At 48.6% G+C, this 16,334-nt stretch overlaps 1 protein-coding gene across 3 annotated transcripts in view; it reads left to right on the top strand.

Annotated features, from left to right (window-relative positions):
* The window catches only part of LOC144730037 (glutamate receptor-interacting protein 2-like), a 91,338-nt gene that overhangs the window by 48,633 nt on the left and 26,371 nt on the right, over positions 1-16,334 (top strand). For all 3 annotated transcript variants that reach the window (XM_078610528.1, XM_078610529.1, XM_078610527.1), the window contains exons 5-9: positions 9,835-9,921; positions 11,259-11,334; positions 12,748-12,893; positions 14,117-14,264; positions 15,482-15,651. In XM_078610528.1, coding sequence (XP_078466654.1) covers positions 9,835-9,921; positions 11,259-11,334; positions 12,748-12,893; positions 14,117-14,264; positions 15,482-15,651 — 627 coding nt within the window. The remainder of the gene's footprint in view (positions 1-9,834; positions 9,922-11,258; positions 11,335-12,747; positions 12,894-14,116; positions 14,265-15,481; positions 15,652-16,334) is intronic.

Below are 16,334 nucleotides of genomic sequence, written 5' to 3'. Positions count from 1 at the left end.
ACTTCTGCTCCTGTTTCTGATTCCAATCCCCGTTTGATTCGTTCCATTCATTTAATTTATTCAACTCATTGTCCAGCCGTCCCCTGCCTCTCTGCTTCTGCCTTTGTCTCCATCTGTGTCTCTCCTCTGTTTCGTTGCCTCTGTTACATTTCTCTTTGCCTCTGTCTCTGCGTTCACTCCATTGTCTTGTGTATCTGTACCTGTTCTTGCCCTTGTAGCTGTGTCGTTTGCTTCATTCGTTCGCTGCCGTCACCTTATTGTGATTTCTCTGCCTCTCTCTCTCTACCTTAATGTGAATTTCGTTCCAATCGTTGCCCTCACCAATTCCGCACCCAGGTAAAATCGCAACTCCGGCTGAACTGTGCGCAGTGAGGACACTACCCATTATCGATATTTTTGGGCAAGATCGTGTAGATATAAATGTGTCGTTAAACCCGCCACCACCCGACACAGCCAATTAGTAAGGTTTGTCACTTAAACAAAACGTGGCCAATTCGTTACTAGTACAGCGGAGAGTAACCCACAACATTTACAATTCGAGTACCATAACGTTACGCCCTCCGTTACAACCAGCATCATCAGGTGAGAGCCAGAGTTGTGGTTGAATCCTCCTGGTTCGGTCTTAGATACGCAACCCGTGCACGTTGCATGGCTCACGTCATCCCGAGCTCTAGGAACTCGCGGCCGTGATGAAATCCCGTAAGCGCACACTCGCATGCGCCGACACGAAGGAGAAAGCCGGTGTTCTGGTGGAGGCCGTTGCTTCCCCACCTTTCTGTGCAAATAAATGCCCCCTCCTGCTGCGTTTTCACTGTCCTCATCACTCCACTCAATTGATTCGTGCCCATGCAATTCACTGGCCCCGTCCACATTTTGCAAGCCCAGGGACAACAGAAGTCGTCGAGAGGGCTAGACATGCTGCTACGTTCATGGAAATTGCGTGGCTGTCTCAAGCTCAGGCGTTGAGGAGCGGGTGGAGGGGTTCTTTTTTTGTGACGAGAAATCGACCGGGTTCAACGCGCCTGCAAATTTGCCGTTTCCCAACGGGCCCTCACCCCCCCGCGCCGTCGCCGCTGCACGGCATCGACACTTTACCCCTTTTGTCTTCAGTCGTGACCGAGGGTGCTGTATGACGAGCACCAATTGGGCGTCATAAATGATGGGCGGAAAAGCCAGCGGAGGGGCATTGTCTCGGCAGTGGAACTAATGTCAGTGGCCTCTGTGATAATTGTATTAAATTTATCAAATGTGTTTAGAGTAGCAATTACACATTAGCAGCGTGATTTTCGTGAGTGTGTGTGTGTGTTTCTATACATTGTGTGAGGGATGGTAGTGCACTGGTTAGCACACTGCTATGAACCCGGTAACCCGAGTTCAATTCCCGCTCACGACCAACAGGAACGAATATTTGAACTGGTCCAGGGCCTCCCCTAGGTCGAATCAGCCTTTAATTAACACCTGGTGTTCTGTATAAATATCAGCATTGGGGAGACAGAAGTGGCCAGGTGTAGTGTTCGCCACCCACCCCCTCGTGTGCCGTGCTAGCCTTGATAGTTGCTTGCTAACAGCACTGTTTAAAGTCTATAAGGGGGGTATTTATCTTGATATAGTGTGTGCGATATTTTCTTGGTACAGGCAGTTCTGTTGCAAGTTTCTGACGAAATAAAAATAATGTAGACCCCCACCGTAAAGGAGTCATTGGAATTCAAAAAACGCATTGCGATAATTTCAGTCTTAAAAATATATTTGCCTTGTTTTCTGTTCACCTTCGTCGAAATAGCTGACACGTCATGCGTTTGCCCACATGCAAGCGTGGCAGGTTTGTGTTGTAAAAAAAAAATGCAGTGGCCAACAGGAAAGTACATCAGCAATAAGTGCCTGCAATTTGCATCGAGACATATTTCATCTCGAAATACGGGCGCAGCGGTGGCAAGATGATAACACAGTCGCCTGGTTTGCAGAGGATGTCATGGGTTCGATCGTGACCCTGACGGCTGTATATTTGGAGTCTGCATGTCTCTCTTCCCGTGGTCGTGTGGAGTTTTCTACAAGTCCTCCGGGTTTTCCCCTCCACATTTGTAAACATGCCTTAAGAGGATTTGGCTGCTATGAATTTCCACGATGATAAGCCGCTTCGTTGAGCTATCATTTGTGGCCAGGTGGTTTCTGAAAAATAACGATTTCGCTCAGTGGTCCTTCCTTACCCGGTGAAATACAATAACTAGTTTGGTTTTAGTTTAGTCTCCAATGTGAATCAAAGTTTCTTTGCGTGGAAGTTGGGGGGGTGGGGCAGCGGGAGGGCACGGGTTGCACTGTCCCAGTGGTTATTGCACTGCCATGTAACCCCCACCAATGGCGGTCCGATTCCCAGCCACGTCACACATCAGTGGAGAGTAGTAATACTGGTAGGAACCACCTGGTTCCACCAGGCCACAGGGGATTATTGTGTCCGTCCGTCGTGCATCCAAAAATGGGAGGGGTGGGGCTGGGTGGAGAGGGGAGGGTGGGGAGGGGCTGGGTGGGGGGTGGGAGGGGTGGGGCTGAGTGGGGGAGGGGCTGCTCACCCCGTGGTGCCCTTATAAAACTCAACGTTTAACCTACTCACGCCGGCTTGTGCCCGCCCTCACAGTCGGGCATATTTGCGGAATACACCACGCCGCCGTTGACTCTGCAGGCCATTGACCGAGCAACCCAACGTTACTACCAGCTCCCTCCGCAGGAATGTGTTTTATTCGCGAGTGAAGGCATAGATTGGGTGTGCCACCCATCCATTGACTTGTGCGTTCTGAGTGGCGGTGCTTGGGATGCCACCTGTCTGGGTGTGACCCAGGCAGTCTGGGAATTGGCACCTGTGCTCGGGTGCCAGGAATATGATTGAAATGTACCGAGATCTGGCCGGTGGTATTGTGTTGAACTTCGTTACGGTATACAGCACCGTTTCGATGATAGGACCTAGGTTGACTGAAAAATATTGTCCGGGTTTGTTTAGCCAATGTTGTTCATTTCTCTCCAACACTGCCGGTGTGTCGGAGCAGTAATAGGTTAGGCACGTTTGTTCACGTGACTTATTTATTAATGTTCAAAACGAAAAATTAATGATGTGCACTTGCCTCATCGGAATGAGAAAGGGTTAATTGGCCGTGTCGAGTAAGGGGTGAGGGGTTACGACACAAATTTTACTTACGGCGATCTGACCCAAAAATTAAATTATGAATGTCTGGGTCTGTGAATGAGGTGGCAAACCCCAGGTGGTGCCATCCCAAGGCCTTGGCTGGCTCTGACTCTGCTGGGTCTGCCCACGTGGCCACGCCAGCCGAACCTCTCCGTCCGCCTCGGAGCACCCACGCAATCGTGGAGCCAAACCTTTTTGAATTCGCGATTTCGATCGCAATTTCTGTGTGCGCAAAGGTGATAGCGGGTTTTGTTTTTTCTCCCTTAAATTCCCTCTGCAAAGCTGAATGGTGGCTTTCATATGTTTGGCTCTATAATCCGGCTTAAGCCCTCCAGAAATTTTAAGCATTTATAGTCAAATGTTGTCTCCCCTCTTTACATCGCAATCATTGTTATGCGAATTGCTGCTCATTACCCACACAGCTCCTGCCCGGGGTGCTTTGCACATTAATTGCTCACGATTTAAAAACACTTAAAACAAGTGCACACATGTTCAGAACTCTGTATTGTATGCAGCTGCACCTTGCCAATGCAGGTTACAAACATAATGTTCAAACGACTTAAATTATTATTATAATAATAATAGGCCTGAAGCCATACAGTGGAATACTGTGAGAGCAGAACATGGCTGCCATTTGTGTACCTTGGAATAGATTAGGGATCAGGCAGAAGGAACAAAGTGATGGCGAAGAGTCTGGTATAAGTATAATTGACCACAGTAGTCTCTTATCTTTAACGTAAGTGTAGCTCATATTCTCCAGTGATGAATGAATATGATGCGGTGTGTATGTGTGCTTTGTAGGAACGGTGTGGTGTGGTAGTCCAGTGGTGAGCACGTGGCGCTATGAGCCCAGCGACCCGAGGTTGATTCCTGCTCAGGGCCAATAACAATGTTTAATATCTAAACAGGTCCTAGGCCTCCTCCCCTAGGTCGACTCGGCCTCAAATGAGTACCTGGTGCCGTGTGTAAACATCGCCGCTGAGGCGTGGTGCTGGCCACCCACCTCCTCATGTGCCGTGCCGGCCTTCATTGGTGCTTGCTAATGGCACTTGCCCCAAGCGCCTGTTAAGGCTTCCCATGGGATCTTTGCCTTTGTAAAGATGGTTCAGTTCACCTTGCGCCGTATCAATGGAGAACGCTAAGCAGCCCGGGGCAAGCTCTACCTGTATTCTGCGTATTGTACATAACGCATAATATATAAAATAGATATAAAAACGTGACCTAGTTTCATCAATAAAATGTATTTCTTACGCTCTCGATCCATGCATAGAGTAAGAATCCGGATTATTTTATGATTTCTTGCCTCCTGGGGGGAATCGTGCAGTGGTCAGCAAAGTGATGTGTTTGTTAACCTGGGGATCCGGAGTCATTTCTTTGGCCACGGCTCGTGTCAGTGGCGAGAGATATGTCACCCAGGTCTGGGCCCTGTTTTCACAAACCGACACTGACCCACCGTGATGAAGTACGGTCCAACAACCACTTGACCGACATGGTGTGGGGGGGGGGGAAGGCTTCATCCAGCAGTGGATCGACCAAAGAGCTGACCGTGTGTAACGGGTTCGCGTGAGTGATCCTCCGCTCCCACTATGATGACCGTGGTAGAACAAAAAATAAAAAAAAATAAAAATTTGGTTCCCCTTTCCACATTGCAAGGGGGCCCAAATCATTCGATGCCTATTAGGAAGCATGCTGCATGATACAATTAATGATAATAATTTTTTTTATAAAGCACCCTTAAAAAATGTATCTCCGGGCGCTATGCATGAGAAGGTGGAAATAGTTTAACATCAACCAAAAGGAAAGGAGACGTGAGAGAGATGTTTGAAAACAACTAAAGAAAGAGCCATTTTAAACATTTCTTTTCTTGGTCTTGCACACCATTGGTCAAAGAAGTGTTGCTGCCATTGGGTAAATTAGGGCCCACGTTTGACTGCCTCTTGTAACTTAGCGTTTGTTGAGTGTAAGCCTGTTGAAATCAAATGTTCCCTGGGGAGGGAGATATGGTGAAACGGCACTTTGGGGCTGGCTTATCATGTCCTCTCTATTGCCTCTGACAACTCCATCCCCTTCCTCCGGCTGTGCCTTGTCGCATTCATGACGAAGCCAGCCGTCACTGTTGATGTCCCATAATTATTGCTGAAGAATATCATCGCGTCGAGGGTAATCGAACACAACGGCGTCTTTATTTTCATGTCAACATGAAAAATGTCGATCAAATTTTCGCGTGTACCCCACTGAGAGGTATTTATTTTGGTTTCTTATCAGGTAATACATGTCATGCTCACTAAAATGCCCATCTTACCATATGCACTGTGCAGAAGTACGTGTCTCTACTAATCAAACATCATGAAATACATTTTTTAAATAAATGTTTACTTAGATTTGCACAAACCCATCTAAGTGTCACATAGCAAAAGATGATATACAGGAGACGCCAATACTAGCTTCTGAGCACAACGATTGATAGATGTATTTATTACTGGTTGTTATGTAAGCTGGATAAGGACATGTCTGGGTCATACTTGCATTTAAAAAAGTGCATAAAACAGCAAAAGGTAAAAAATAACATGAGCAATATAAAATGACAACAGCCATGTATCCTCATACATATAACTAGAAGCTGTTTTGAAAATATTAAAAGTGAATACACTTTTGGCGATGGCTTTAAACACATTCCTGCGGAGGGAGCTGGTAGGAACGTTGGGTTGCTCGGTCAATGGCCAGGGTCAACGGCGGCGTGGTGTATTCCGCAAATATGCCCGACTGTGAGGGCGGGCACAAGCCGGCGTGAGTAGGTTAAACGTTGAGTTTTATAAGGACACCACGGGGTGAGCAGCCCCTCCCCACACAGCCCCACCCTCCCCACCCAGCCCCTCCCTGCACGACAGACGGACACAATAATCCCCTGTGGGCTAGTGTAACCAGGAGGTTCCTACCAGTATTAAGCATCGTTCATACGAGAGGCGATGATTCCGGTTAATTAGCGGAGGGTGGCAGATAGTGGGGCTGAACCCAATTAATTATTTAACTAAAGCTGACATCGTTTCACGGAGACAGCAGTGGCAGGGGAAACTAATCCCTGGCGGATTCTTGTTATAAAACAAAATAATTAATATTTAAAAATACTTTTTTTAAAACACGCTTTAATGAAATGTACCGTACTCGTAATGGCAGAACTCCACGACTCCAGGAAGTGGCCCCGAAGCTTGCCATAACATAAGGGACCGTGGCCAATTACAGCCAACGTCAGTTGAGCGTGGACAATTAGACCCAAGTGGAAACATAACGTATAAAAAATGTTTAAAAATATTTTTTTGCAGTCGATACCACATTGGGAAGTGGGTTAAAATTGAGTTACAAGATTTGAGGATACAACAACAACAACAGAGTGAGTTAATAGAAAGTGTGTAAAAAGATCGTTTAAACATTTATATTTTTTATGATAGAATATAGTATTGTAATCAGTATGACATAAGTATACCAAGTTTGCAGTCGATACCACATTGGGAAGTGGGTTAAAATTGAGTTACAAGATTTGAGGATACAACAACAACAGAGTGGGTTAAATAAAATCGTGTCATAGAAAAATCCTCACTGTGCAATCGGCTTCGTGTCCGGTGTCACGGGATGTCCGGATCTCCCATCAGAGGGGCGCAGCTGTGTTAGGGAAATCCCACCAAAGATGATATCACAAAACTACTACTGAGATCCCTTCAAGTGACCTCTTAGCAACACACTAGGGGCGCAGCATTTTCCCAACCTACTACGAATAATAACGTTCATGCATCTCATAATAGTCAAACTAATACTTGCTATTCTCTTAGCAGGAATTAGCCAAATTTATTCCGGAACCACTTGTAATGTGATGAGTTTCCTGCAATCATCGGTGACCAGGTTGAGACCATGAACCCACAGCAATTGATAACCCGGTTCAATCACGGCTGACCAGAGCCCAGATTTGAACCCAGGAAGTCGGTGGTACCAGCTCAGCGCTCTGTGGCCACCAGGCCGCACGGCCACCTCGGAATTCCTGGCGACTTTACGTGGCCGCCGTTGGCACCGAACCGTCCTCCCGGTTTCAAACGACTCTTCCTTGTGCACACATGCACGCACGCCCACAGCCAAGGGCCTCTAGCAACGGAGGTTTGGCTGTGCCGCGCTCTCCTCCTCCCTGCCAATGGATCCACTCACCCGCAAGCGGTCGCCATCCAAAGGCAGCGCCGTACAAACAACAACAAAAACAGAATGAAATCTCAGCGGGCCAGCTGTGTGCGGCTATTTATTATTTAGTTGTTTGCCCGCTCTTCGGTGGCAACCTGTGGCAGAATGACATGTACTGCGAGCTGTCTCCGTGTGTGCGTGCGTGTGGTTTCTCTTGGTCAGATCCATTATGTTATCGATCCCCATTGTGCAGAGGGAGGGACGCGATTGTGCTGTGTCTGTTTGTGTTAGAGCACAGGTCTTCTTCTTTTGTTTGGGTCTGAATTGAGACCCAACTATAAATCATGTGTCCACGTTTCTACATCAGGCTGCTGGCTTGAGAGCAGAGCGAGTGAATGCCACTCGTGCCCTCGGTGAACGCTAGCAGTGGACACGAATTTGCACAGAGACCGATCGACTCAGAGACGCACTGACTCGTATAAACACCCACAGACTCGCACAGAGACCCACAGACTCGCACAGAGACCCACAGACCCGCATAAAGACCCAAAGACTCGCACAAAGGACCCACGGACTCGCACAGAGACCCATAAGGTTGCAGTGGACATGACCTCATGATGGAATGATACACGTCCGAGGGCACGTCCACCGAAGAGATGCAGCGGATGGAATCGGCTCGCTGTCGAGTGCTGGGTGGATCGTTACATCGCGGGGCCTTAGGACAGCTATGGGGGGCCTTCATCCAGCAGTGGATTGATTACGGGTGATGATGATGATGATGATTGCGTCATCAGTGTGGATGGTGTGGGGGTTTGGGAGATAGCTGATATCTCTACGTTTTCCACACACAGCGCTTGCGAATAGAAGCACATTTTTGGCTTTACGTTAGACACATTTCCACGGCTCAAAACTATTTTTTCAGTTTTTGTGATCGCCCCCAGGGTTTCCCCCTCCCCGTAGATTGTGTTTTTGATTACAGCATTTCCTTTTTGTTTACGAAGACGGCTTCCAAAACAACATTCTGGCATGCGATTGTTTGATTACCGGCCAGAGTTTATGTTGTTGTTGTTTAATCAGTACCTAGTGTTCACAGAGCAGCCAGATCTCTAAATATCTAGAGGCTTGAAATGTAAAATTACCAGCTGCCTTTTAAGCTTCTTGCAAATAGCGGGGAGGTAGTTGAGAAAAGCGAAACTTAAGTTGAATAGACAAGGGGAAAAAAAAACGCCAGACAGTTTCGAGTTTATTGATTCAAATTTACAAGACACCATGTATTCTAAGGTCATTTATGAAATGTCAGCTCAGAAATAAAAATTATTACTCGCATACAACATTACTGCTTAGCTCGTTTTGCATTGACATTTAAGATTTTATGTATTTGCCTCCTATTAGTGCTGCACTAATGGAATTTTAGTGCGTCAATTGTGCTTTCATTTATCTTTGACATTTTCATTAGATCTGCCTCCACACGTCATACCTCTATCAGTGTTCTCATCTTTTAAAGGGGCGCTTCCTGAGCAAGTGTGGAATATTAAATAGGTGTATTTGTTCCATACAATCGCTGTAAAACCCCTCCCTTCCCATGTCAGATGCTCGGCCGTTTTTTTGGTCGGGTTGATATTGAATCAGAGCTTCTTAGCTTAATGGGCCTTACCCAAAAAAAACACGACTTGACTGACTGACATGTGAACACATGTTGGTTTTGTGCAGGGCTTTGTACAAAAATCGAAGAAGTCGTTAATTCCTGACAATGTTATACGTCACAGGAAAGCTTTCAAAATAAATGTGCGCTACGCAATCGTAAACCCTATCAGAGGGCAGCTTGGTCACAGCACTCTTTCTTTGGGCTATGATCTGTAAACAAAAATAAGAGGTCGCGATTGTCACATTAGCCTTTACGGACTGACCATAGATCCATAGATATGGTCAGGTGCTTCAGAGGGCTTGTGCCATGTCAGAGATATGTGCTTTCACCACTGGGAGCCTGGGTTTGGGTCTAGGCCTAGTTAGCCTGGTCACCAATGGCTGCACACGCAATTATGCAAACGTGTCTTTATCGTATGCAATTGAGTTTGTGACTTGAATCGGCGTGTTCCAGCTCTGAGAAACGTAACGTTTGGCTTGGTTGACTTGTGACACACACTCATGCAGGACTTGTCAAAGATATTGCTCCTCGTGTCGACAAGGAAGCATATTGAAGGGACTTCAGAAAGTTATCCAGGTCTGTTCTCTGACACAACGCTGATGAACTGCTGGCTGTGAAGATCCTCACGAAGCTTTCTTCACCGCACGACAAGACGCTGTTAACACGATTGGGGGGAACACAAAACGTGCGGATCGGTGCGTTCAAAGAGTTTCTTGGGCCTCGCCGAAAACACTCGGCGCGTTGTCTCCTGTGATGAATTTTTCCTCCCCCCTCCCGTGACCATAACAGTTAACCACATTGAGGCATTGGTTGTTATTGTGCGTAATCAATCGTTCGTTTGTTGTTTTGTTCCCAGCGCCTGACAGCACTGCTGGAGTGATTGCGAAGACCATCGAGATAACGCTGTACAAGGAAGGCAACAGCTTTGGCTTCGTCATCAGAGGCAAGTGTTCGTTCTCCCTCCGAGAAGGTCGTGTGAGGCCACTGGAGATGCTGTGGCTCAGGGGGGCATGCACGGCGTAACGCGCGCCGCTTGAAGACGGTAACTGAGGAGTGGTGACACGGCCGTGCGCTCGCCGCGTTTGCCGCTTGTTCCAAAGGTTGGCGGTTCAATCTCGGTGGCCAACCTGGTTAATACCGCGGGTTGATTAACCGCACATACGTGCAACCTGGCTCACCGTGCACGTTTGAGAGCATGTGACTGTCATACTAAAACGAGAGATGGCCCGTACGTGCGCAGGTGTTACGGTCCTAATTTGCGAAATTTTGAAGACTTTTTTTAACGCGTAGCAAAATTGCTCTCTGCTGTGAGACTTCTACAGACTATACCCATCTTTGCAACATAGTTTTGTGATAGCTTTGTGCTATAATCGTGGTGCAAATAACAATGGTGAGCTGTGTAGAGTAAGCAGACTCATTGCAACAGCAAGCTGTTGCCCCTGAACATGTATTCATGCTCCACCATCCGTAGATGCTGCTCTCTTATATTCACTGTCTGGGGCCCAGATTTCTGGCCGTAGCTGCTTTATCTGACCTAATAGTGGCTTGTTTTGGCCCACACAAAAATCGCTGATAGAGCCTTGTGTACCCTCCTTTGACCTAATCTTGTCGCAGCCTTAATTGCTACGGATAATGTAAGTAACCTTGATTTGAAGCTTTCGTGACTGAAGGAATCCATACTCTTTGGTTCTTTCGGTAAAGTCACGTAGAAAAATAATAGATCACGACGTTTCGATCGCAACAACAAGCGGTCGTCCCGAAAGAACCAAAGAGTCATGTAAGTAACATTCAGTATATTTTTATTTGACTCGGTGTTGTGCATATCATTATCAGAGTTGTCTCTTTTTGTTTGCATTTTGACTGCTTGTGTTGTGGTTATTCCAAACATGATCCCTTGAATAAAGGTGTCAGTTTTGGTTGCCAGAAAAAGGGTAAAAACCTATTACTACAACATGCGGTATATTTTTCGACCGTACAGTAGTTACGGCTTGGTAAATTTAAAAGTAAATCACCCACGCTGGTCCTGTCGTGCGTACATCGCCCGTGGCACTGGCAACATATATCCCCTTGGGCCACTTGGCTGCTCTGATGGAGGGGTCAGGCCCTGTTTTCAATTGCTCTATTTCACTTTCAAGCTCAAGCGGCACCTTTGAACCAACCCATACCCCTCCCTCTCTTGCTGAAGTCCTCGATGACAGTGATTGTTCAAGGGGCGTCGTGTTGTGGCAGAACTCGGTGTTGTGATATGACTCGGTGTTGTGGTATGACTCGGTGGGACAGGTGGCGCCCATGAGCAGAGGCACAAGTCGAGACCCATCCTGGTGACGTGCGTAAGACCGGGCGGTCCTGCCGACCGGTGAGTTGCCATCATGCACCGTCACGCACCGTCACGCACCGTCACGCACCGTCACGCACCGTCACGCACCGCCACGCACCGTCACGCGAACTCCGGCTTGTGGCTGGCTATCGAACAAAGACGGTCACTGCATCACGCACTTCCAGATGTGCTTCTGCAGATTTCTGGAACCCTCTTCTGTCCGAATATTAGGAAGCCCACTGGAACTATGCCTTTTAAATAATCTAGATTGAAAACTAATTTCTTTAGAACTGCTTTTTGTGTTTAGTTTGTTGTCCTTCCCCCGCACCTCCGATTAGCACGGTTGCCTACGTACGGTGCAAAAGAAGTTCATTGTACATATAGAGTGGTTGCCACCTTTTCCACTTCAGACCAAACGCAGATGTATTTCTCAGTCAGCCAAGGTCTGTTATCAAACTTTTGCAGTATAGTAGAGCATACGGTCAGAAAATTCAACACATCAGAATCTGAATTTTTATTTCGACTGGAGGAGGAATACGATGAGCTGTGGACCTCTTTTTCACCAATGTCCAGTAGGGGCAGGTCGGCAAGTTACATTACCACCACCAGATCTCGGTTACAAATCCATTTCTGCCACCCAAACACGGATGCCAATTCCCAGACTTTCCAGGTCAAACCCGGACAGGCGGCAACCGTACACACACACACACCTCGGCAGCCGAACATGTCTACCCATTGTATGATGTTTGAACTGGGCCTCTTGTCTCCCATCAGGCTGTTGTAAATGGTAGATCGGATATTATGCTGAATTATTGGGTCAAAGGTCAAGTGTGTTAGTAGTTTTGGCCTCATTTACATATATTACATATTGTAAGCCTTCAAATGACCCCACATTCCTTGAAATTGGTGGAGCAGCCCAGTAGGATGCTCATACATACGTGCATTTAAAGATAGCTGTATAGGTTAGCTGATTATATTTAAATTAAATAAAATACATTTTAAAAGATTGTCTGTCCACATATGTTTCTATCAGTTTATCACAAACCATCCTGACCAATGCTTTCCAGCAGCTCAAGCAGCTTGTGACCCTCTGAAAAGGCTCCATAGTCATCTCCGTTAAAATAAAATGCAGAAAATAATCTGAACAAAAAAATAATCCCTCCTCTCACGCGTACAACGGGATACGGTGCGTAATTTATGGAAACAAACCTGCAATAATCTACAGTTTCCGCTAATTTTCACGGGCGGTTTACCGGACGACGTAGCGGAACCGCGAAATAAGCTGCGACTTTAATAAGGATCGTTAATGGATTGGCGTTTAGGCGCTGCTAATGGACTGTTAATTATCTCGTCCGTAATTGATTTTTGGGCAACTAAAAAGAAAGCCGCCGCCGCCGCGTGATTTCCCTCCCTCCTGCGCGGCCGCTCCCCCCACCGCCGCCGCCTCCGCAGGGAAGGCACGCTGAAGGCGGGCGACCGGCTTCTGAACGTGGACGGCATGAGCCTGCACGGCGTGTCGCACGCCGAGGCGCTGGCGATCCTGCGCGAAAGCGGCCAGGAGGCCACGCTGCAGATCGAGTACGACGTCTCCATCATGGGTACGAGGGGGCGACGGCGAGCGAGTTCTGTACCTGCGTACGTTGAGCTTCTTTCGCGGCGCCGTGCGTAGCGAACTGCTCATCGGAGGTTCTCCCGTGGTGCCATCAATAACAACAACTAAACGACAACAACGGTGGTGTTAATTCTAGATTTGAAGCTTTCGTGACTGCAAGGATTCATATTCTTAGGTTTTTCGGTAAAGTCACGTAGGTAAAAAAAATTAAAATTAATAAAAGTAAAATAAAATAAAAATCACGACGTTTCGGAGGCAACACAAGCTTCCGTCTTCAGGTGAAACCGTCACAGCACGATAGCTGTATCAAGTGAGAGAAATTCCAAGAAAACAGTCCTTGTGTATATATACTGCTTGAGGGTGGGAGGAGCCAAGGTAGGCCCTGAATATTATTTTTGTGAGGTTCGGTTCGGCTGAAGCACGCTATGGTGTTCGCACGGTTTGCCTACGTACGGTGCGAAAGAAGTTCTACGTACGTATGTGCAGCGGTGAACTGTGTTTACAAAGGGTGTGCAGGTTTGCATGTTTTGCCACAAGAATGTGTGGTTAATGCAGACTTGATGCCTGAAATTGGTTTCTTTTTCGTGTTTGAACATCTTAACACCTGTTTTATTGCCAGAAAGGCCAAATGTTATATTTTTGTTGAGGAGTGGAGTGCTGACGTCAGATCACACTCGCCTCGGGGGGGATGCCGGCAGGGTAAAGTGACGTCATGCCACCCGGGGTATTTGAGGGAAGACCCGTGACGTGGACGGGGTCTTCGCCGTGGGTTAGAGGAGTGAGTGTTAGGGGAGTAGGGGGCTCCGGGATAGAGGGTAGAGAGGCAGGCTAAAGGGGGGCTACTTTACCCGGCTGGCCGAGTTGGATGAACCCTCGGTCAGTGCTGTGGGAAGAGCCCGATAGCCTGGTGGGGTGTAGGGAACTCCCAGTACCTTTCCCCTGGGGAGATTAGTTAATTACACTCTGTGTGTTAACCCCTTCCCCCGAGTTAGGCGTAAGCCCTGAATAAACAGGTTGGCGTCAGCCCCTACACGATTGGCTTCAGCGTCCTTTCTACCACACATTTTCATCATTTTGATGCTGGCAAAAAAGGTCCCAAAATGAATTATTGAATCCGAAATGACAGCACGGTGCAGTGCCCCGCAGCCCCGGACACTGCCCACCAGAAGAGAGAGTTCCTTGCCCACCACCGGGTGTTGTGTGTCTCAGACTCCGTGACCAATGCCTCGGGGCCGCTGCTGGTGGAGGTGGCCAAGACACCGGGCAGCAGCCTGGGAGTGTCTCTGAGCAGCCCCGGGCACCTGCACAAGCCGACCATCATCATCGACAAGATCCGCCCAGCCAGTGTGGCCGAGAGGTCCGTGCATCCGTGTGTCTCTGTGTGTCTCTGTGTGTCTCTGTGTGTCTCTGTGTGTCTCTGTGTGTCTCTGTGTGCGTATGAGCGGTAGTGTAGCGGTTAGGGCCTCTGCGCTACGAACCCGGCGACCCGAGTTTGATTCCCGTTCACGGCCAACACCAGTGACGATTATATGAATCGGTTCCGGGCCTCGCCTAGGTCGACTTGACCTCAAATGGGTACGTGTTGCAGTGTGTAACCACCACACCGCCAGGGTGTGGTGTTGGCCACCCACTCCCTCGTGTGCCGTGTCGGCCTTCATAGGTGCTCGCTAATAGCACTTACCCCAAACAGTCTGTTAAGGCTATACGGGGTATCTTTGTCGTTGTGTATGTATGTCAGCAGTGGGGAGCGGTAGCAAAGAGATAAGTACGCTACTTTCACACCGTTCGTAGCCAACTGTGCTCGTCGTACGTGAAACTAAACTTTTTATTTTACCATGTAAGGCCCCCACTGAGCTGTACGGTTCTTTATTAGAAGTGACCTGGCCACAAATGGTAGCTTAACGAAGTGGCTTATGACGTGGAAATCATAACAGCCAGATATTCAAGACGCATGCTGCTAAATGTGGAGGGAAAAACCGGAGGACCCGGATCAAAACCCACGCCAACACAGGGAAGAGAGAGAACTCTCAAACTCACGACCTCCTGCATACCCGGCGAGGTAGTTAACATCTCTCACCACCGTGGCGCCCCCATGTACGTAGAACAACAGTCTGAAAAGCGATGCCGCTGAACGACGTCTCGCTCGCCCACGCTCGTCCCTCCGTGCCCCAGAGGTCGCAAACGGGTTTTGATTCCTTACCCGTACTCGTACCCGGCCGCACCAGGGTCGCAATGGGGTACCCGTACCGTACCCGATACCCGGCTACCCGTACCCGGCCGGGTATCGGGTAGGGTACGGGTACCCGATTGCGACCTCTGGGATGAAGCCATGTTGCAGGCGCGGGTGGGTTGATTCTAGGAACTTGAATTGTGAGAAGAGACAAGACGTTGGGAAATGAGTGACGAACGGTTACTCACCAGTGACTCACGGCTTACCCGTACCCGGCCGCACCAGGGTCACAAACGGGTACCCGTACCCGGCCGGGTACGGGTAGCCGGGTATCGGGTAGGGTACGGGTATCGGGTACCCGGTTGCGACCTCTGCCGTGCCCTCTGCGCCGCTGGCACCCGCAGGTGCGGCGCCCTGCACGCGGGCGACCAGATCCTGTCCATCGACGGCACGGGCATGGAGCACTGCTCGCTGCTGGAGGCCACCCAGCTGCTGGCGAGCGCCACGGACAACGTGCGCCTCGAGATCCTGCCCATCCGGCAGACGCGCCTCGCACTCAAGGGGCCCGAGCAAGGTGAGAGGGCGGGGTGAGCACGTGGGGGGACGTGCGGACGAAAGCTCGAATGGACGGACTGATGAATGGGCACGTGGACAGGCACGCGGGTTGACAGACGGACACGCAGATTGATGGACACACACAGCAACACATGCAGAGATAGACCGATGGATAAGCACACGGATACACGGACATACACGCGGATTGACAGACGTACATGAAGATAGATGGACACACACAGACACATGCAGAGATAGAGAGATAGGTGGACACATCGACAGACATGCAGATTGCCAAACAGATATACAGATTGATGGACACATACAGACACGTGGATAGATAGATGGACAGATGGATTGACACATGGACAAAGATGCAGATTCACAGCTGGACATATAGATGGATGGACACACGGACACATAGACACAGACAAGCACATGGATTAATAGATGGACATAGAAATGGATGGGCACATGAACAGAGACACACAGATAGACAGATAGACAGATGGATTGACACATGGACAGACACATGGATTGATAGATGGACATAGAAATGGATGGACACAGCCACACATGGATTGAAGGACAAATGGCCACAGGGACACATGGACAGACCATGAACATGTGGACGGACTTACATTTGGATGGACGGACACACAGATGGACCGATAGCTGCATGGATGGACACATGCATAGACA

Source organism: Lampetra planeri, chromosome 34, assembly GCF_965212315.1.
Source record: "Lampetra planeri chromosome 34, kcLamPlan1.2.h2, whole genome shotgun sequence".
Lineage (NCBI taxonomy): Eukaryota > Metazoa > Chordata > Hyperoartia > Petromyzontiformes > Petromyzontidae > Lampetra > Lampetra planeri.
Note: the sequence above shows the minus strand (reverse complement) of the source record. Positions and strands in the feature narration are given on the sequence as shown.